General features: G+C 43.9%; 1 protein-coding gene across 1 annotated transcript in view; it reads right to left on the reverse strand.

The window, feature by feature from the left end:
* Positions 1-3331: 3331 nt before the first annotated feature.
* MAPK1 (mitogen-activated protein kinase 1) overlaps positions 3332-21316 on the reverse strand; it is a 106214-nt gene continuing 88229 nt past the window's right edge. Inside the window, exons 7-9 of the mRNA XM_036277097.1 lie at positions 16577-16686; positions 13767-13892; positions 3332-7235 (exon numbers count right to left, since the gene is read on the reverse strand). Of these exons, the coding sequence (XP_036132990.1) occupies positions 13776-13892; positions 16577-16686 (227 nt within the window). The 3' untranslated portion in view covers positions 3332-7235; positions 13767-13775. The remainder of the gene's footprint in view (positions 7236-13766; positions 13893-16576; positions 16687-21316) is intronic.

Here is a 21316-nt window from a genome sequence, read left to right on the forward strand (position 1 = left end):
GGGCCTGTGATAAGAGAAAAGTATGTGGTCTCTGCCCCTGGTTCCAGACACAGGGTTCTTGAAACCCATGCAATTTTCTGGGTGATAACAGTGCTAGGAGCACCTTCTGTTCTCACATTTGGTCTTTGACCCTGGTTTCTGACACAGGGCTTCAGCAAACCTTGCGTTTTCCTGGGTGCTGGGTGTCTTTTGCTCTAATGCGGCACTCCGGGTGGGCTCTTGGATGAGGGTTGGTCACCAGAAACACCAGACCATGATTAGAAGCTTGGAATCTTCAGCCCCATTCCCCATTCTTGGAGAAAGGAGATGATCTGAAAATGAATTTAATGATCGATCATACCTATGTGAAGCCTCCATAAACCCCCAAAAGAAGGGAGTTTGAGGACCCTGCACACTTTGGGAGATTGATGCACCCCCCAACTCCATTGGGACAGAAGCTCCTGCACTTATGACCCTCCCAGACCTCACCCTGTGTATCTCCTCATCTGGCTGTTCAGCAGTATCATAGTTACCTTTTTTTAAAAAAAATAATTTTCCTCTATTGATTTTAGAGAGAAAGGAAGGGAGAGGGAGAAAGAAATAGAAACATCGATGAGAGAGAACATCGATTGGCCGCCTCCAGCATGCCCCACACTGGGCATCAGGCCCACAATCTGGGCATGTGTCCTGACCGGGAATCGAACCGGCGACCTCTTGGTGCATGGGTCCATGCTCAACCACTGAGCCACACCGGCCGGGCTCATCGTATCTTTTAATAACCTGGTAAACTTAAGTGTTTCCTTAAATTCTGTGAGATGCTCTAGATAACAAATTAATTGAACCCAAGAATGGGGTTGTGGGAACCTCTGATCTATAGCCTGGACTTGTGACTGGAACCTGAAGTGGGGGGCAGGAGGCAGCCTTGTGGGACTGAGCCCTTATCCTGTGGGATCGGACGCTATCTAATGTTTGAATTCTTGGACACCCAGTTGTCCCAAGGATTGCTTGGTGTTGTACAGAAAACCCCACCCCGCTGGAAACTTGGGAACCAGAACCCATACAACTTCATTTTCAAAGAGCATGATGGGGATCTGACCACTGACTTCTACTTTTCTGTATCTCCCACCACAGCCCCTGCACCCAGGCTCCACTTCCACACTGCATGCCAGCCCCCGTGGTCAGTCACCTCATCCTCTGCTTTACCCAGCTAAGGACATCACTGTGAGAGGAAAAGTTCCACAGTCTACTCACTACATACAAACGATGAGGTCGCCTTGGTCAGGCCCCGCATTGCTGGGCATTCCTTTTTCTGCTTCTATTGGCAGCTCTTCCTCATTCTCTGCAGACTGTTTCCCCCTTTGCCTGAACAAGACATGTCAAGGGGTACAACTTCACTCCACTCCCTCTTCACCTAGAAAATGACCTTTTGTCTTCAGTCCTTTGGTGCTAAGATCCAGGAGTCCCCATGTCCCATGTCCACCTGGACCCACCCTCTACCTGCTCTCAGCCTGTAGGGCCCAGCGCCATCACCCCCCTCACCATCTCTCCCCCTCACGTAGACTCAGACAGTCAAGCCTCTCCCCCAAGAAAACCAATCCCTTCACCGTTCTTCTGTGGATACACCCAGTGTCTTCTCCCTCCATATTCAGGGCTCAGGGGGTCTGCGCCTCACCTCCACCAGCTCTGAACACTGGTTCTGATTAAATACAGCAAACTGGGCCACCCTGGATACTGGTCTGTACCACCAGCTGGAATGGCCGCATTACTGCTAAGGCAAGGAACTCATCGTAATTAAAGTTGAAAAAAATATGATTATTAGATTCCTGTGAATAAGAAAGATGATTATTGCCCTGGCCTGTTTGGCTCAGCGGTTAGAGCGTCCGCCTGCGGTCCTGAGAGACCCTGGTTCGGTTCCCGCTAAGGGCGCGTACCTCGGTTGCAGTTTGTCCCCGGTCCTGGTCGGTTGTGCGGGCGACAGCCACTCAATGTGTTCCTTTCACATCGATGTTTCTCTCTCTCTCTCTGTTCCTCTCTCTCCCTCCCACTCTACCTGAACAAAAAATGGAAAAATGTCCTCGGGTGAGGATTAAAAAAAAAAAAGAAAGATGATTATTTTCATTGCTTTCTATGGGATTTGGACAACAGAATGTTAACCCCTCAAAGGTAAATCAAATGCCGTATTCCTATGAGTGTCTTTTTTTTTTTTTTTTTTTTGTACGTGCCCCTAGTGGAAACTGAACCTAGGACTCTCTGGTCCGCAGGCTGATGCTCCAACTGCTGAGCCAAACCGGCCAGGGCCCTATGAGTGTTTTAAATACTTGTCATAAACTATCAGTTTAGTTGGGATCAGCCCACTTCCCTGGAGAAAGCTGTGGACAGGTTTTCCTCTCTCAGATTAACAGAAAGCAGTTAGTTCGGTTAGCAGACATTTTAGTGCCACCTTAACAAAATTTAAAGAAATAAAAAAGCATTTAGGAAGATTTGCTACTTACTGTTTTTTGTTTTTGTTTTTTTAAATAACTTTTTTGTTTATTGATTTTAGAGAGAGAGAGAGAAACACTGATGAGAGAGAAAATAGACTGGCAGCCTCCTGCATACCCCCCACTGGGGATCAGGCCCACAACCTGGGAATGTGTCCTGACCAGGAATTGAACCGGCGACCTCTTGGTGCATGGGTCGATGCTCAACCACTGAGTAACACTGGCCAGGCTTACTGTTTTGAGGTCCTACATTAGACAGCTGAAATATATTTTCATAATCTTTATCATACCCAAGAGAAAGATATTAATTCCAATTTACAAGTGAGGGACTGGTGTGCACAGCAGCAGTGACTGGTCTAACGCCAACTGCAGTTATAAGCAGAGGGCAGGTCTTAAACCCAGTTTTATGGGCTAAAACCTATGCTCTTTCTACACGACACCAGAAACATTTCCAATATTTTATCTTGTAAATATTTCACTTCACGATGCCCAATACAGACAAGAACCACATGTCCAAGAGTCCCTAATACATTCATGGTTTCTTGGTCTGAAAACAGGCTGCAATGACACCTGTCCTGCTGCAGAGTTGCTGACGTTCAGGACGGTGGGAAGAGGCGCACTGGGCACTGCGTCAGAGGACTGCCAGCACTGCCTTCCCCTACAGCCAGCAGCCTGAAGCACAGTCTGGAGAACCCGATGGGGCACTGAAATGCCACTGAACTCCAGAGCTCCAGCCTACGGTTCTATCACAGTTACTGTAAGAAAGTCAAATTAGGAAGATACACTTATTTGGGAAACGTTCTAATAAAGAACCAGATGAGTTCATATTTTCACACATAAAATTCCAATTAAACTCTATATGCACAATGGTATGTTATTTTGGTAACACAGGGACACAATTTAATGATTCTAAATTTTTTTTTTACAAGTCAGGTGCCATAACATTCAAATAATCCATCTTTTAAAAAGTACGTTTACAACATCAAAAGAATTAAGATGAAATATAAACCTTTCTACTTACAATTTTTATACAGATTAACCAAATCACAGATACCACAAATAAATGTTAAATTGTAACAATATAATGAATAAACGTTCAGATTCTTAATAAAATCTTCCTTTAACTTTTTTTTTTTTTTTAAACTTACCATTATACTAAATAATCTATGCAGAGTTTTGGGGTACAATACCAAGAAGGCACCAACAGTACAAAGCAGATACAAAGCAGTTTCAGAACTTTCTTGAGTGCTCTACACAGATAAACAGCACAAAAAAGGCAACGAGCTTTAGGTAGACCTGGTGCAACCCTAGCAAATTCGCTTTGGATTCCCAGTTGTTTCTGACCCACCTGCGGAGCTGGGTTAGTGAGATAAACCACAGACTCGCTCTACCACTACATGCTTCTCATCTGCACTATGGGAGTATCATATTTCAAACACCAGCATAACAATTTTAAAGCACAAATGCTTTAAAAATGTATAAGCAAAAGAATTGCTCTGATTTTCAAAACCACTACATTTACAAAAATATTTCCCTTAAACTTGGGATTGCTCCAAAACATTGATTTACAAATATAAAAGTATTATGGAAGGACCCAAAGCATGTGTGCATATGTATGTGTATATTAACATACTGTTACCATACTATATAAAAGTTACCGATTTAAAAACCTTATTAACATATAAGCAAATAAAGGTAAAACAGTCTCCTCTGAATGGTCTGAATATATTACGTGGCACACGGTGTGGGCAGTATACCTGTGACTCCTTAGAGATAACCAGTGGTGAACCATGTGTGACTCCTGAAAGCTAACAGGTACTTCCACACCCATCACCTATGCCTGCAGCAGAAGGAATCACTGTGAACACACCAAGCACTGTGTACTGCACACAAATACAAAGATATTCTTCAACCCATGCATCAAAATGGTCTGCGTGTCTCTATCAGCTCTGAAGACCTGTGTCAGCACAGAGTTGTCATGAGTTCTCTCAAATCCATCCCTCCGGCTTGTTAAGTATTTTATTTCAACTAAATGAAAGAATTGGAATGTTTCAACAGGAATTTTTTGCTTACATTTTAGACACCAAAAAAGCCATTAGTCCGAAAGCTTACGTGAGCATACCAATAAGGGAGGTGTTCAGTCTCACCAATATAAATTTATGACCTAATCTGTACATTTTGAGAGATGCAAGATCCAAATGACTCTACCACACATAACAGCTAGTACTTTCCACAGGTACCTTGGTTATGACGATTTTCTTAACTATTAAACCAAGTTTGGCATGATTAATGAAAGCACACAACATATAGCTACAGTGATTCTAGAATGCAGTTAGTGGTTTCATGTCAATCTTACTCCAGGGTATCAGCAAGGAGGATGGAAAGAGCCCAGTCCCCAGGGATTAGTAACCAAGGCTATGACTTTCTATTTAGAGAACTGCAGATTAACCTCATAATAATACTAACATTCCATTTAAAAAGTACACAGAAACGAGAGTAATAAAACTGTCAATGCTCCTTTTAAAATGAAAAGTGACTTATCAATGTATCAAGTAACAGTCAAATCTGTATCCTGTCAATGTTGTGTGGACCTTGACATGGCAGCTCTGAGTGTGGAGGTGAAGATCGTGTATTTTAGGGCAAAAATCTAGATGTGGTTCCGATGTCTGAGGATGAGTCAGCCATCCTTCTTTAGCCCGTGAAGTGTGAGCATCAGCACCCTGGGCCGGGTGGGGTGGGCTGAGGGATGCTGAACAGCCCTTCCCAGTGCTCAGAGCTGTGCCTAGCAGCAGCTCTGGGGCACACAGGCAAGCCCTCTTTAGAAAGAACCAGAGAATCCAACCTGAGACACTTGGGCTTCTTCATCAGAGTTTAGCATAATATTTTAGACCTATGATTTAAATAAAGAACCAGGTCAGAATTGATTTCTCTGCTGTGTAAAAAGGAAAAAAAATGCTTTCTAAATAATTTCATGTAAACCAAAGTCTTGGGGCAGTGCCCGGTGGGAAGATGAGGCTGTAAGCATTTCTGTTCTAAGCACAAATTAAACCTGACTGTCCCTTTGGACACGCTGATCCAGAGGAAATCAACACTGAATCTTAACATGAATATGAAGATAGAAGATGTACATTTATTTCCATGAATTACAAGTGCATTTCTGTTCATATTAGCAGGCAGTCTTTATAGAACCCATTCTCCATTGCTGTCAAAAATCAAACAAGAAAAAAAGGACAGCTGAGAAATAAAAAGCTAAAAATAGAATTATTCCTAAGTGATCTGCTGAATAGCATTTTCCGTGGAACACAACTCAGAGGTAACAATAGATTTTTCATTTCAATCATAGGCATGTGGCACTTGGACAGTCATCTCTGCACAGAAAGCTGTAACAGTCATGCGAGGGTACAGTAATTATTGAACAAGGCAAATTTCTCACCACAGAGAGCAGTGGGGGAGTCAAGAGGAGGCACCGCACTGGGACAGAACACGGAGTCAATGCCACAGCGTACAGTGGCAGGAACAAATACTTAAAGAGATCAGGAAAATATGGGATTGAGCTCCAAACATGACTTAGTGCTAGCTTTTTCTGATGGTCTTACCTCAGCATTATCTGAAACAGCTGAGAGTAGTTGGTACTTGATGACAGAACAGTACTTCATGTCATGAGCTCATGAAGGCTTTATTATATTGTAGGTTGAAAAATGAACTTGAGATGCTGACATGCTTTAGGAGGAAAAATTGTATACTTTCTCATTTAAAGACGCAGTGTTTACCCTCTGCTAAATCCTCAGGCATTGAATGTGGTTACATTGAACGTGGCACACCATGTGAAGTAGCTTGGGGCATGCATACCCCAGGGCTGAGCTCCACCCAGTGACATCAGGCAGCTTGCTGGCTACTTCTCCAGATACTTTCCTCAGCACCCTGCTGTGACCTTTGATCTCTCACTAAATCCGAGTGAAGCTGCCACTTTAAAGCTTTTTTGCATAAGTCTTGCAAAACCTCTGTTTCCCATGTAACACAGTTTGGCAAGTATTATACCTCTATAAATGGTACAAGTAACCACAGTAAATCTACAGAGTGAAACTGCTGAGTGCAGTATATCTTTCTTTTATTTAGAAAAATGACTAAGTTTTCTAAAAGCTGAGCAAATAGCACATACCTTAAATGTTGTGACTAACATGATATGAGAAAAGACGCTGACAAGTGCCCCAAAGATCCCCGGGATGGGAGCACTTGCTGCAGGCTGCAACATCATCCCAGGTGTTTCCATGAGTTCCTGCTCTGGGGAAACAAGTACACGAAGAGGTGAAGTGCAAATAAGGGGCTGTCACTGACTTAAAGTGCCCTAGGTAGTAGCCTTCCCTATCATAAAGTGAGATGCCAGTGACGAGAGCCAACTTGGAAAAAACTATCTCTGGTGTGACTGCATGGGTCAGCAGGGCGTCATGTAAGAAAGGATTCTGGAGAGGGAGGAACCACTGCATCTTTCAAACCAGAAAGCGATTAGTGACTAAAGCAACGGTAAGCAGTAGGTGCACTGAAAGTACATACTGCAACAGGTCACCAATGGGTGACACACACAGGGGTGCCAGGAACAGTTCTCTGGACTGAAGGAATTCTTTGAAAGCATAAAAGCCACAACTACCAGAAACCGCTCCTCCGAACGGCTCAAAGAAGTCAAGGTGGATAAGCCGGGACAGGCTGAAGACAGGAGCAGGGTCAAGAACTGGGAAGAACACCGATGTCTGAGCACGTCCAGTCCTCTGATCCCTTGTCCTATTGAAAAACAAACAAAAAACCTATGAGTTAAGAATGAATCACATTGTCATAGCTGGTGCTGTTCAGTGGTTAGGTCACCAGCCCAAACACCAAAGGGTCACGGGTTCAATTCTCAGTCAAAGGCACATAACCTTGGTTACAGGTTTGAGTCCCGGCCCCAGTCAGGGCCTGTGTAGGAGGCAACTGATCCATGTGTCTCTTTTACATAGATGTTTCTCTCTCCTCCCTTTCACTCTCTCTTAAAGAATGAATCACATTAAAACATCAGTAGTAGCATTAAGAAAATGTTAAAGTGAACTAAGAATGAACCATATTAAAACATTACCGCCCTGGCCGGTTTGGCTCAGCGGTTAGAGTGTCGGCCTGCGGTCCCGAGAGACCCGGGTTCGGTTCCCGCTAAGGGCGCGTACCTCGGTTGCAGTTTGTCCCCAGCCCTGGTAGGTTGTGCGGGTGGCAGCCACTCGATGTGTCCCTTCACATCGATGTTTCTCTCTCTCTCTCTCTGTTCCTCTCTCTCCCTCCCACTCTACCTGAACAAAAAATGGAAAAATGTCCTCGGGTGAGGATAAAAAATAAATAAATAAATAAATAAAAATAAAGTGTATAATAAAGTTATTTAAAAAACAACAACAACAACAAAAAACATTACCAACATCATAAAAACAAAAAGTGAGAAAGCAAAGGAAAAAAATCTGCAAAAACAGTCGTTTCACTTGGAACCAGTTGGGCATGTCTAACATGGCAGTTTTAAAGGGGCGGGACTTTGTCTTCACTTCAAAGGCATATCTCCTCAGATATGTCTCTCTCTCTTTTTTTCTTTATTGATTTCAGAGAGAGAAGAAGGTGGGGAGAGAGAGAAACATTGATGAGAGAGAGCATCGATTGGCCGCCTCCTGCATGCCCCACACTGGGGATAGGGCCCACGACCTGGGCATGTGCCTGACCGGGAATCGAACCGGTGACCTCTAGGTGCATGGGTTGACGCTCAACCAGTAAGCCACACTGGCCGGGCTTCTCAGACATTTTTCGGAGGATGTTTCCATAACACTCATAGGGGACACACATAAACACTTGCTCCAAGGCTGGCTGGCTTTTGTATATCCAATATGCCATTTATTTATTTATTTATTTTTAAAATATGTTTTCATTGATTTTTTAGAGAGAGAGGGAGACAGAGAGAGAGAGAGAAACATAAATGAGAGAGAACATCGATCGGTTACCTCCTGTATGCCCCCCACTGAGGATCGGGCCCACAACCTGGGCATGTGCCCTAACCGAGAATCGAACTGGTGACCTCTTGGTGCATGGGTCGATGCCCAACCACTGAGCCACACCAACTGGGCCCATTATGCCTTTTTTTTTAATCCTCACCCGAGGACATTTTTTGTTCAGATAGAGTAGGAGGGAGAGAGAGAGAGAGAAACATCGATGTGAAATGGACACATCGAGTGGCTGCCACCCGCACGACCAACCAGGGCCAAGGACAAACTGCAACCAAGGTACATGCCCTTAGCGGGAACTGAACCCGGGTCTCTCGGGACCGCAGGCTGATGCTCTAACCGCTGAGCCAAACCGGCCAGGGCCATTATACCTTTTATTAATCACGATACCCACCATGCTAATGGTCAAAATCAAGAGTCTAAGGCTCTTTGTTAAATAATAGGAAGCAAAAACTCTTCTCCCTCCTATTCTTAGTAAGTCTTTTTCTTTCTGGATGACCAGGTAGGACAAAAATCAGCTACGCAGGCAACAGAAAGTGTGTTATTATTTATTAATGCTCAAGTTTTCTCTGACTGTGATACAGAAGAACAAAGTGCTGGTTGAAAGAGTGAGGATGGAATCTGATTCTGGAAAGGAAGGGAACTGTGGCATGGTTCCCATAGGCAGGAGAAGGTTCTGATCATCCAGGTCAGAAGAGAGCACCCTGAAAAGCAGCAGGTGGTAACTTGCTGACAACCTTCACTCATTATCTACACAAGGTTCACCTGGCTCTCCAGATGTTTACAGATGGACCACCTCCAAAACTACAAGAAGCACATTACTCCCTTTATTATCCTAATGTCTCTATTTCACTTGGAGAAATTATATTACGATTCAAAATTACTCTAATCATTTATAGGCTAGTTAGTAGTTCTCAATCACGAGCATCAGAATCTCCTGGAGGGCTTGTTAAAACACAGATTGCTGGGGTAGGACATAGATAGACCACACTTCCAAAAACCACTGCTTAAGGCATCCACTGTATATAATGAATTAATTTCATCCCTAGGTTTCTCTTAGTTTTGTACCATCCTTGGGCGAAGTGAAAACACTGCCACTCAAGTCATGTTCTATGTTCTTGGTTCTGATTAGAAAGCATGGTTAATTAAGATGGCCAGGACAATTAAATGTGTTGTCAAAATGCAGACAAAAGAGATCTTCTCCTTGGAGACCCTTACTGGTGTGAAAGTTTTGCTAGCATGATGATGTAGCAGAATGTCACTCTGGTATTTCACAAAGCACTTTCAGATGGATGACTTTTGTCTACAGCTCAAGAGTCAGGACAGGAAGGATGGGTGTTATGACAAGGAAACGGGCTCAGATATGGGAAATGACCTCCATCTAAGTCATTCTGAACTGCAGCCAAACCTACTGACTATGTCAGTTGTCTCTTGGAAACTTCCTTTAAAATGTATTAAAAAAAAAGACGGATTGATGGGTAGAGGAACAGATGTACAGATACATGAGAAAGTAAGCAGAGTAAAACATTAATCATAGCATCTAGGTGATGGGAATATCAGGTGTCTACAGTAAAACTAAAAACTTCAGAATAATTGAAAACTGTCATTTAGAAAACATTGGGGGAACAAATCAGGCTATAAGCATGCACTGTCCCTTCTGTGACTCTGGAGGAAGTGTCCTAAATAAAAGTTGACTATCTCTGCCACCCCTCTGCCCTGGTAACAAGCCCCAGTGCCCTATTCTCAGAATTTGGGTGGAGCCTAGGAGAGCCTTGGTCCTTGTCTGCTAACAGGGACTTCAGGAGGCATCTAGTCAGCAGTCACATCCTGTGGCCCCAGGTGCACCCTTGCCTTCGCCTGGTTTTCTGTGCCCACTGCATTGCCCTTCTCCAGCAGCCTAGCTGGTTGTTCCATGGGTTACTGCTCTCTGTGGTTCCCCAACATCCTTACTGCCCCAAGTCACCTGCTCCAATGTTTCAGGACCTGAAACTACCTTTATTTATTTTTTTATCCTCACCCGAGAACATTTTTCCGTTTTTTGTTCAGAGAGAGTGGGAGGGAGGGAGAGAGAGAAACATCAACATGAAAGGGACACATTGAGTCGCTGCCACCCGCACGACCCAACCAGGGCCGGGGACAAACTGCAACCGAGGTACATGCCCTTAGCGGGAACCGAACACGGGTCTCTCCAGACCATAGGCCAACACTCCAGCCACTGAGCCAAACTGGCCAGGGTTGAAACTACCTTTAAGGGAGAGGTGGGTTCCTTAGAAAGCCTGGGCTTCAGCCTCTTTAGCCTGGCTCTTGTGGGGCTCTCACCAGCCTGTCTCCCTGGCTCCGCAGTGCCATGTCCCTCCTCCAGTAGTGGAGTGCCCACTTCACAGCACTGTTAGTTAGCCCTCCACAATATTTGTGGCACAATTACTGCACTCAGCTCCTTGTTGTCTCCCATGTCCAGTCATCAAGCTGTGGGAATACAAAGCCTGAGTCTTACTCCTCTTTGTTTCTCTCTGACCTGGCACCAGGTAAGTGCTCAATGGTGATTAAATGAATGACGAACTGATAACTATGTCAACCTTAGATGTTCTTTTACATTAAAAATGTGCATGACAATTCTGTCCCCTACTAGACTATGTAATCCTTTGAGGCCATGTTCATGTCTTGTTTGTTCTGCTCACCTAGGTGTCTAACACAAGCCTGTCTTAGAGTAGGCAGTTGTACATGTGCACTGAAACGAGACGGGGAAAAATGGAGGCCACCAGCCTGCTTTAGGAAAATGACCTGTTAAAGGGATTGTGAAGGAAGAAAAGCAACAGACACTGTCCAGTTCAATCTTCTAGGCCAGGAGTCACCAAACCTGTTCTGTAAAGGGCCAGATAAAACTTTATTTACAAAACCCAGTGGCAGCCAATCCAGGCGCAGGCAATCTGACCCTGTGTAGACATGGGAAGAGAAGAGCAGGCTCTTGGGAAATCTCAGGAGACTGTTCCTCCTACTGTGATCACCAAGCAGAGGGGTCAGGAAGGAAGCCCCATGGGGACTCAAGTTAAGGTGTGAACATAGCTGGGTTCTAGGAACTGACTTTCTATCAGCGAGTAACTGTATGTAGATGGTTGTATGTATCAAATACTTCAACAGATTGTCACACCTGTGAGGTGTGAAAAAATAAAAGAATTCAACTCTCACTAGACTGACCTCCTCAGCCTCCTGCTAACCTCTCCCTCCTTCTCATTCAGACTCTTTCCAAGGGCTGGTTTAGCAGAGCACACCTAATGTCCTTAGGGAGGCACAGGCTTCCTCAACACTTCATTTGGTTTCAGTTTGTTTTTTAGGGTGTGTTCAGTGTTAACACCAGGCTAAGAAAGGGTTTAATTGTGCCAGTATCACTCCCTCCGACACCCAGTTGCTAGGTTTAGAAAACATGGAGTCTTTCAGACTTTGCCTTTCCCCTATTCTCCTGAATTCATTGCTTCTCACCATACAACCCTAGTCCAAGCCTTCAGTCCTTTGGTCTGTTTTGAGCTCATCTCCCACCCAGGCTTCTCCAACCCCTCCTGCTTTGGTTTCAGACTTCTGAAAGTACCATTTTCCATTCCGCCAAACTAGTAGAGTCTGTTCCCTACCTGTTCCCAGCCCACTTACTTGCCTGGCTCTCTGAGGTTGAGCTGGCCATGTCTGTTCTCAGTTCCTTTTAGCCTTCTCTTGTGCTCTGTTCTTAATGACAGGGCTTGGTGACTGGTTTCTGGGGAGATTTCGCCAATGCAGGAAATGGAAGGAAAAACCATAGTTCTTTACCCTTTTTGCTTCTAATAACACACGGATTTTCAGGAGGAGTGGCTCTTGGGTTTTAGAAGCACTCTTTGGTGATGGCAGTTTCAGGCCTCGAGATCCCTGATGTCACTGGTAGTTCAGGTTCCTGACCCCTCTTCAGTGATGATGATGCTCTAACGGCTGCAGTTACAGCAGGTGCCTAGCATCCTCACTTGTGTGGGTAATCAAAAACCCTGGCTAACATCATTTTCCCTTCTGCTGAAGACGGGACAACTTCCTGCAATTACTCATCTGCAGGTCACTCCACCTTCCCTCTTTTAGCTCTCCAGCCCTTCTAATGCCTTCTGATCAATCACATGCCCTCTATTAGAAACACCTTAAGCAGATTCTGGTTTCGAGCCTGGATGCTGCTCAACAGAGTTAACGAGGGATCAACCCTCAGCCCGAGCCACTGCCCCCAGACTTCAATATATAAAAATAGAAAGGACAGAGCATGAAAGAATAAAATACAAATCCAGCCATGAAACCCCCAAATTGTACCACTTGCAGAATCCGCTCTTCCATTATGCCATCAGGGTGGCTTCCTATTCCAATACAAGCAAAGGCACCTATCCCTCTGGGCCACTTGTCTGCGCTCTGCACAAGATATTGCTGCCTGTCAAAAAACACCTCCAATCCCTCCACGCCAGTCTGTCCGAAGCATTTCCCCTGCAAATGCTTCAATATTTGCTTGTAACTTTTTTTTTCTAATCCTCACCTGAGGATATTTTTCTATTTTTCTTTAGATAGAGTGGGACGGAGAGAGAGGGAGAGAGAGAGAAACATCAACATGATAGGGACACATCCACTGGTTGCTTCCTGCATGACTCCGACCAGGGCGGGAGACGAACCACAACCGAGGTACATGCCCCTTGGCTGAAATCGAACCTGCGACTCATTGGTCCATGGGCCGATGCTCTACCACTGAGCCAAACCAGCCAGGGCTTGGTTGCATTTCTTACTTCACTGTTCATTTCTGCAGAGTTCTAACACAAGCCCTATTCTCTCTCTCCCATACATTTTCTAAAATCAAGATCCGCATTTCTTTTTCTGAGCATTTGTTTTTTAAAAATCTACCAATATCATGTATTGTCCACCACACCTTAAATCTAAGCTCATTAAGCTTCCATGTAGGCCCACAGAAATCCCACTCTTTTTTTTGTTATTAATCCTCATCTGAGGATATTTTTCCATTGATTTTTTTTTCTTCAAGAGACAGTGGAAGGGAGGGAGGGGGAGAGAGAGAGAGAGAAATATCTATGTGAGAGAGACACATCAATTGGTTGCACCCCCCCACCATGACACCGACCAGGGACAAGGATCGAAACCAAAACCCAGGTACCTGCCCTTGACCAGAATTGAACCCTCGACCCTTTGGTCTGCAAGCTTAAAAAAGTGCTGAGCTAAACCGGCCAGGGCCCATTTTCTTTTAAATAACTTTTAATTTATATTCTGGCTCCCTCACTATGGTTTATTGTATGGTCGAAGTTACAGGTACCTGACAAATTTAAGATCTATATCCTGGTTGGAATCTAGCAGTCTCTTCAAAAATGAGTTCTTTGAGCTTCTCCTTAGGCAAGTCATCCAATTCCATGTCAAACTTGAATGGTGCTTCAGCGATGGGCTTTAAGAGAAAACAAAAACATTTAGTAGACAACAGATGTTACGGTTAAGAAAATTATTGATTCGTAAAATGACTATGGCTTACTCTCTGAAATTTATACAAGACTGATGTCTACTAAAGACCAAGAGCTATGGTAAGTATCTATTCTATGTACCTGTGCCCCACTTGCCTAAAAGTGCACTTCCTGTGAGTACTTCATAAACAAACAGGGAGCAACAGAGTTATTTTGAGTATTCATCTGAATTTGTCCCAGAATAATTTTCAAATGTTTTAAGGCACTGAAAGTTAAAAATCACAGAAACCTGTTGTTGTAGGGATGGTGGTAATGGTGTTTATACAATCAAAACCCATGATACTCAAATAGATGCATCTGATTAAATACATTACAATTTCTTTATATGAAGAAATATTATGGAGCTGTTAAAAATGAAGTTGTAATGCCCTGGCCAGTCTGCTTCAGTGGTTGGAGTGTTGATCCCGGCCTTGGTTGGGATCGTGCAGGAGGCAACCACTAGATGTGCCCCTCTCACATTGATGTTCCTCCCTCCCTCCCTCCCTCCCTCCCTCCCTCCCTCCCTCCCTCCCTCCCTCCCTCCCTTCTACTCTACCTAAAAATCAATGGAAAAATATCCTCGGGTGAGGATTAACAAAAAAAATGAAGCTGCAAGAAAGATTAATATCATGGGAAAATGCTCATGAACCCTATTTTATTTTTAAAATTTAGATACAGAAATGGAAGACTGGGCAGGAAATACTTCAAAAATTTAATAATAACTTAAAAAGACTACAAAGTAATCTTTCTTGTATTTCTCCTGCAAGTTTTCTTTTATCACTCTCTCTATGTAACCAGAAAGCTACTTAAGTATAGATTTAAACTACATATGTAAAAAAATCCATGTAATCAATGAAAAAAAATAAAATTAGTCAATATTATTTACATTTTGATTTTTAAAAAGATGTTTTTGACTTTTGAGAGAGAGAGAAAGAAAGGGAGAGATAAAAACATCAATGTCAAGAGAGAAACACTGGTCAGCTGCCTCCTGCAGGCCCCTACTGAGAAGCCCAAAACCTGAACATGTGCCCTGACTGGGAATCAAACTGGGACCTCTCAGTCCATGGGACGATGCTCAATCCACTGAGTCACATTGGCCAGGCTATATTTTGATTTTTTTTTTTAATTTAAATTTTTGTTTCTTTATTGATTTTGAGAGAGAGAGGAAAGGAGAGGGAGAGAGGGATAGAAACATCAATGAGAGAGAATATCGACTGGCTGTCTCCTGCATGCTACAGACTGGGGATCGGGCCCACAACCCGGGCATGTGCCCTGACCAGGAATCGAACCAGCAACCTCTTGATGTATGGGTGGATGCTCAACCACTGAGCCACACCGGCCGGGCTATATGTTGATTTTTAAGTAACCCAAATTAATGCTATGTTATATAACTAACCTAATGATGATACCAGTTGTCAATTACTGGATGCCTAGTAGTTATTCAAGTATTCCTCACAACAGACCTTTAGGAAAAAAAAACATGGACCCCAACCTCTGCAGTAAGCTTTGGCTTCTTGAAAGGGGGAAAGGATTCGTGTCCATGAGAGAAAAACAAGTAGCTATCCCTCCCTGAAGGGTGGCTCTGTGTGGAATCGCACTAGATGTCCTGCCTACACCATCCTTCTAATCCTCCCAACACCCTACTGGGTATGGGGTAACAACCCAAGGGCTTTGGAAATCTCTAGCTCACAGGGCTAGTAAGGGTCCCAAAAGGTATACTCTCTCACCTAGTTCCCTGTTATTTACTATGTTGTAGGTATCTTTGCAAAATGCCTTGTTTCTAAATTCTAAAGGAGGGTGTAGAGGTGGAAGGGAAAGAGGATTAATCAATAATTCCTCTTTTTTTATTTCTTCTTTCCCTTTCATTTATCAGCTTTTAGCTTTTCTAGTTTTTCCTCTCCTCTTCTGTTTTTCCCTTTAATTTTGATACATTCCCTTTGCCTCTTCCTCTTTTTAAAACAGGAGTGTGAAGGCTTATTTTCTATACATACAAGCCTCAACTAAAAAGATCCTAATTTTGGTTCATATTGCATTTTTCTCTGCTATCTTTAGTTGGATCTCCAGAATGCTCTGGAGACCTTCCACATCGACCTGTGTACTCATCATTTCTCACCACAATAGGCTCTTGTGTCCCCTTCTTCAGAGAGGCACATCAGACATGAATCACCAAGCTATAGTGGCAACTGTCCAGGCTGACCTCCTTGCCCCCCAATTCTGTGTGACACCCTTCCCCAAACAGGCATCAATCTCCTCTCTCCCCTCAGGGTGGGTGGGCACTTTGGTTCAGGTGTCTCTTCCTGCCATAGACAATGACAATGGTCTCCAGACCTGGACCCCTTCTTTATCTGTGCACCCCTTAATCCACCCATTTCCAAGCATCACCCCTGTTGCAGGGGTCCTGAAAGAAGTTTTCTAAGATAAAAGGACCTTTGGGAAATGGGGGAGCGGTTTCAAGCTGTGCTGACAGAACTAGGCCTCCAGATGGAGGATGTGGGCATGGAAAGAGGACCAGGTATGGGACAATGTACCTCTCAGGACAATCTAAGCAGAACACCTGGGCCCCTCCTGGTTGGGTCTGCTGCTGGCTCACAGATATATCCCTGCAGAAGCAGCCAGGAACAAAGGCTCTTACCTCATCACTTGGGTCATAATACTGCTCCAGATATGGGTGGGCCAGCGCCTGTTCTACTTCAATCCTTTTGTGAGGGTTGAAGGTCAACATTTTGTCCAGTAAATCCAGAGCTACAAAGAGAAAAGTTTTGCAGTGGTGAGAAGCCAAAGTAATAATCACTGAAATACTTTCCATTTCCCGTTCAAATAAAACAACTGAGCTAAGCATTGCTCAGAGTTAACACACTGGGTGCCTATTGTATTTCTGACCTTGAGACTGACCATCTGACATTTGCAGACCCAGACTCAGAAAGGTGATGAGATCAGCCAAAGGTTGAAAGTGCAAGACCAGAATTGAAACCCAAGTCTGCCTACTAAATCTGGACTTTTTAAAAATCACTACTGCCCTGGCCGGTTTGGCTCAGCGGTTAGAGCGTTGGCCTGCGGTCCTGAGAGACCCGGGTTCGGTTCCCGCTAAGGGCGCGTACCTCGGTTGCAGTTTGTCCCCGGCCCTGGTCGGTTGTGCGGGTGGCAGCCACTCGATGTGTTCCTTTCACATCGATGTTTCTCTCTCTCTCTCTGTTCCTCACTCTCCCTCCCACTCTACCTGAACAAAAAATGGAAAAATGTCCTCGGGTGAGGATAAAAAAAATAAAAATAAAAAATAAAAAAATAAAAAAAATAAAAATCACTACTGCTTTGGATGTACTTGTCTCTCTTTTAAAGATATGTTTTATTAATTTTTTTTGTACAAAGAGAGGAAGGGAGAGAGAGACAGAAACATCAATGCGAGAAAGAAATATTCAGTGGCTGCTTCCTGCACGCCCTCTGACCAGGAATTGAACTAGGACCTCTCAGTCCATGGGACAAGGCTGAGCCATACCAGCCGGGCTGTATGTACTTCTCTTAAGTGATTTCTGCAACGGTCAATTTACCTTTCAACACAGAGAGAAGACCTCAAGATTATAGAAGAAAATGGTCACTTCTCTTCCTGTATGGTTTCAGTCTCCTTCCAAGACCTGGCTGAGAGTCATGCACCCTGCAGCTTGGCATCTTTCTGCAAGGCCCCAAACTAAAGGTAGTCTGTCAACCTGACCATAGTTAGCAGCTGAACATTACTTTCATGTCAAGAGTGTAGCAGTAGGAAGCAAGAATGGGATCAACAGGAATGAGATGTTAGGTGGGCGAGTAGGGCTAACCAACATTAATCCTTTTTTCTAATTTATTTTTTATTGATTCTAGAGAGAGAGAAAGGGAGAGGGAGAGAGAGAATATTGATGAGAGAGAATATCAATTGGCCACCTCCTGCATGCCCCCCACTGGGGATCTGGCCCACAACTTGGGCATGTGCCCTGACCGGGAATCGAACCAGTGACCTCATGGTACATGGGTCGACGCGCAATTACTGAGCCACACCGGCCAGCTCAAACAGTTTATCCTGATGGACTCCATACCTAGGTGTCCAGGGATCATCTCAAACCAAGAGGACAGCCAAAGGGCATGGCTAACTGAAACTGGTACAAGAGTTAAGGGAAATGTGAAAGAACGCTTCCTGTATTTATTAGGAGTAGATTTCAATGAGAAACAATGCATGTTAGAAAAGACATCATTGTTTGAATAAAGAGGTACAAAGGTTTTGTTTTTAAGATTAAAAAATTTTTTTTAAGAAACTTATTTCAGGGAGAGGGAAAGGGAGAGAAAGAAATATTGATGTGAGAGAGAAACATTGATCTGTTGTCTCTTAAACGCGCTTCGACTGGGGATCAAATCTGCAAACTGGGTATGTGCCCTCAACAGGAATTGAATCTGCCCCTTGGTGTACCGGATGATGCTTCTATCAACTTAGCCACAATGGCCAGGAGAAGGGGGGCTTCTTTTAAAAATGTCTTCTTTTATTCAATACTGCTCAGACCAGTGGTTTTTTATTTAAGCAGCAGGTCCTTTCTTTAAATCTCAAGATAGGGAGTAGATAAAAAGCTACCGAAGCCTCCCTTAAGTCCTAGAGAATATAGTGACACTTGAACAAAAACACAGTGGCATCTACTTAATGAAGCAGTGATAATTTGTTAAGTTATCAATTTCATCCAAATGCAAATTAGCACATCATTAGGCTCTAAGAGTAGAATGGTAGAGGAAAATCATTTTACTCATTCTTTTACTCCTTGCGAACAGAAGGCCAATAACACCTCCTGAAGTGATTGCATATGTGCAGGAAGTCAAACTTGAGAGAGCAGGCCCTGGCTGGTTTGGCCCAGTGGTTAGACTGTCGGACTGTGGTCCAGAGAGACCCGGGTTTGGTTCCTGCTAGGGGCACATACGTTGGTTGCAGTTTGTCCCTGGCCCTGGTTGGGTCCTACGGGAGGCAGCCACTCAATGTGTCCCTTTTGCGTCAATGTTTCTCTCTCTCTCTCTCTCCTTCCCACTCTATCTGAAGAAAAAATGGAAAAATGTCCTCGGGTGAGGATAAAAAACAAAACAAAACAAAAACTCAAGAGAGCAGGTGGACGAGAAGGTCATTATAAGGGTGTGTGTTTGCTTATGTGCATGCTTCTGCATGCTCATCTGACTCCAACTAGTAACTCTCCTCATTGCGTGACACCCTTCTTGATCTTTAAGACAATTAAAATATAATAAATGTGGTAAATCACATGTTGGACATAATAAGAAATCCCACATAACAAGGAATTTTTCTCATGTCCAGAAAGTGAACTGTAAAAGTTTTTTACTAAAGCACATATAATAAATTTTTGCCTCTATTGATAATCTTTTTAACACACACGAGTATAACTTACAAAATTAGGAAACAATGACATTTTGCTCTACAGGCTAGAAGACTTCAGAACAAAGGAGGCTCCTGGGAATCTAGACATATTGGCTTTGACTGAAACACTGTCTGGGCAGCAGAAGAGGTGTTCATTCCTGCAGGTGAGACACGAGGTCTTGGGCCAACAACCAGGCTCGGTTTCAGAGGAGGCTCTCTCAAGGGTCAGGACAGTGCAGCACGATGGTCAAAAACTCAGACACCTCCTGCTCAAATCTGAGTCCCATGGAATACCAGGCAGATGTGTGTACACATGATACAACCCTTGCTGAGTAAGTTTTAGAATCTTATCTGTAATACAGGTAATAAAACCTGCCTCCCCTGCTCCCAATCACCCCTCCCCCACAGATATTGCCCCAAGAACTTTCCTTAGATTAGAAGTCATTTGTCCTTTTGCCCAATTAAAAACCATCTGTGTCAGGAAAGCCCAGGTGGGCCTGCCACAGTCTGATTCTAACAGCATTATTTCTAAATAGTATGGGGTTACTTTCCCCCTTTAAGGCACCCAGATGCTTTGCAGTTTAAGCATTTCTTTCTTTTTTTTTTTTTTTATCCTCACCTGAGGACATTTTCCCATTTTTTTGTTCAGATAGAGTGGGAGAGAGAGAGAGAGAAGGAGAAACATCGACGTGAAAGGGACACATCGAGTGTCTGCCAACCGCACAACCCCACCAGGGCCGGGAACAAATGGCAACGCGCCCTTAGTGGGAACCAAACCCGGGTCTCTCTGGACTGCAGGCCAACGCTCTAACCGCTGAGTCAAACTAGACAGGGCACAGTTTAAGCATTTCTAAAACAGATCTGCTAGTTCTTTAAAGTTAAAATATTTTAGTCCTGGCCGGTTTGGCTCATTGGTTAGAGTCAGCCTGCGGTCCAGAGAGACCCGGGTTCGGTTCCCGCTAAGGGCGCGTACCTTGGTTGCAGTTTGTCCCCGGCCCTGGTTGGTCATGTGGGTGGCAGCCACTCGATGTGTCCCTTTCACGTCGATGTTTCTCTCTCTCTCTCCCTCCTACTCTATCTGAACAAAAAATGGAAAAAAATGTCCTCGGGTGAAGATAAAAAAAAAAAAATTTTAGACCCTTAATCTTCCAGGTAACAATTTCAAAGGAAGATAACTATATTTTTCTACCTGAAAAATAACTGGGTCTCTAGCCTCCTTTTACTGCAAATGCTATTTCTCCATTATTCACAACTACAGAAGGGGAAAATGAGAGAAATGGGAAGCAGCTGGCAGGTGCTGATCCCACAGTTAGAGTGTCCAGTCTCCCTCCACCCATGCCACACGGCAATCTACTGGCACCACTCAGATGGCATGAATCACGCTGTCTGTGCCTATGTTTCCTTGGATACAGGTTTTATTTCTTCTAAAAGACTTAAGTCCCTCTGATGCTGACCGTGACTCTCCTTGGTGCTCTCTCAGAACCCACACCTTCTCTTTAGCTTCAGTGGGTACTTAGTAACATGACCCCACCCTTCCGGCCCATCAGGCTATTTTTCCCCTCCTAGCCCAGACCCAGTGGTGGGTCATCTGATTGGCTCTCCACAACACTGCTTTGGATCTGTCTCACCTTCCCAGCAAAAATTATCTAGGATCAAGGCTGCACCTGTCCCTTCCATCTTCAACTTGAGTTTCTGAATGGTGACCAAAAAAAGACCTAGCTGTGCAAACTGTGTCACCACAACTTGCTGACCACAGAGCCCTACTCTTAAAAACTATTGAGGATCAATTTTTAAAAGCAGCTAATTCAGCTCATAATTCAAACTGCACAAACACTTTTCATTGACAAAACCACATTCATATGTGGCAGACATGTTCTATGTATACTTTGCACTCTGTCACACAGAACATTAAAAAGACCTATATGAAGGATGGGGTTTAATAAAGTATTTATTTCTTACTGCTTCTACAAGGACATTCTTACTGCAGTTGGCATTGGTTTT

Source organism: Molossus molossus, unplaced genomic scaffold, assembly GCF_014108415.1.
Source record: "Molossus molossus isolate mMolMol1 unplaced genomic scaffold, mMolMol1.p scaffold_m16_p_22, whole genome shotgun sequence".
Taxonomy (NCBI): domain Eukaryota; kingdom Metazoa; phylum Chordata; class Mammalia; order Chiroptera; family Molossidae; genus Molossus; species Molossus molossus.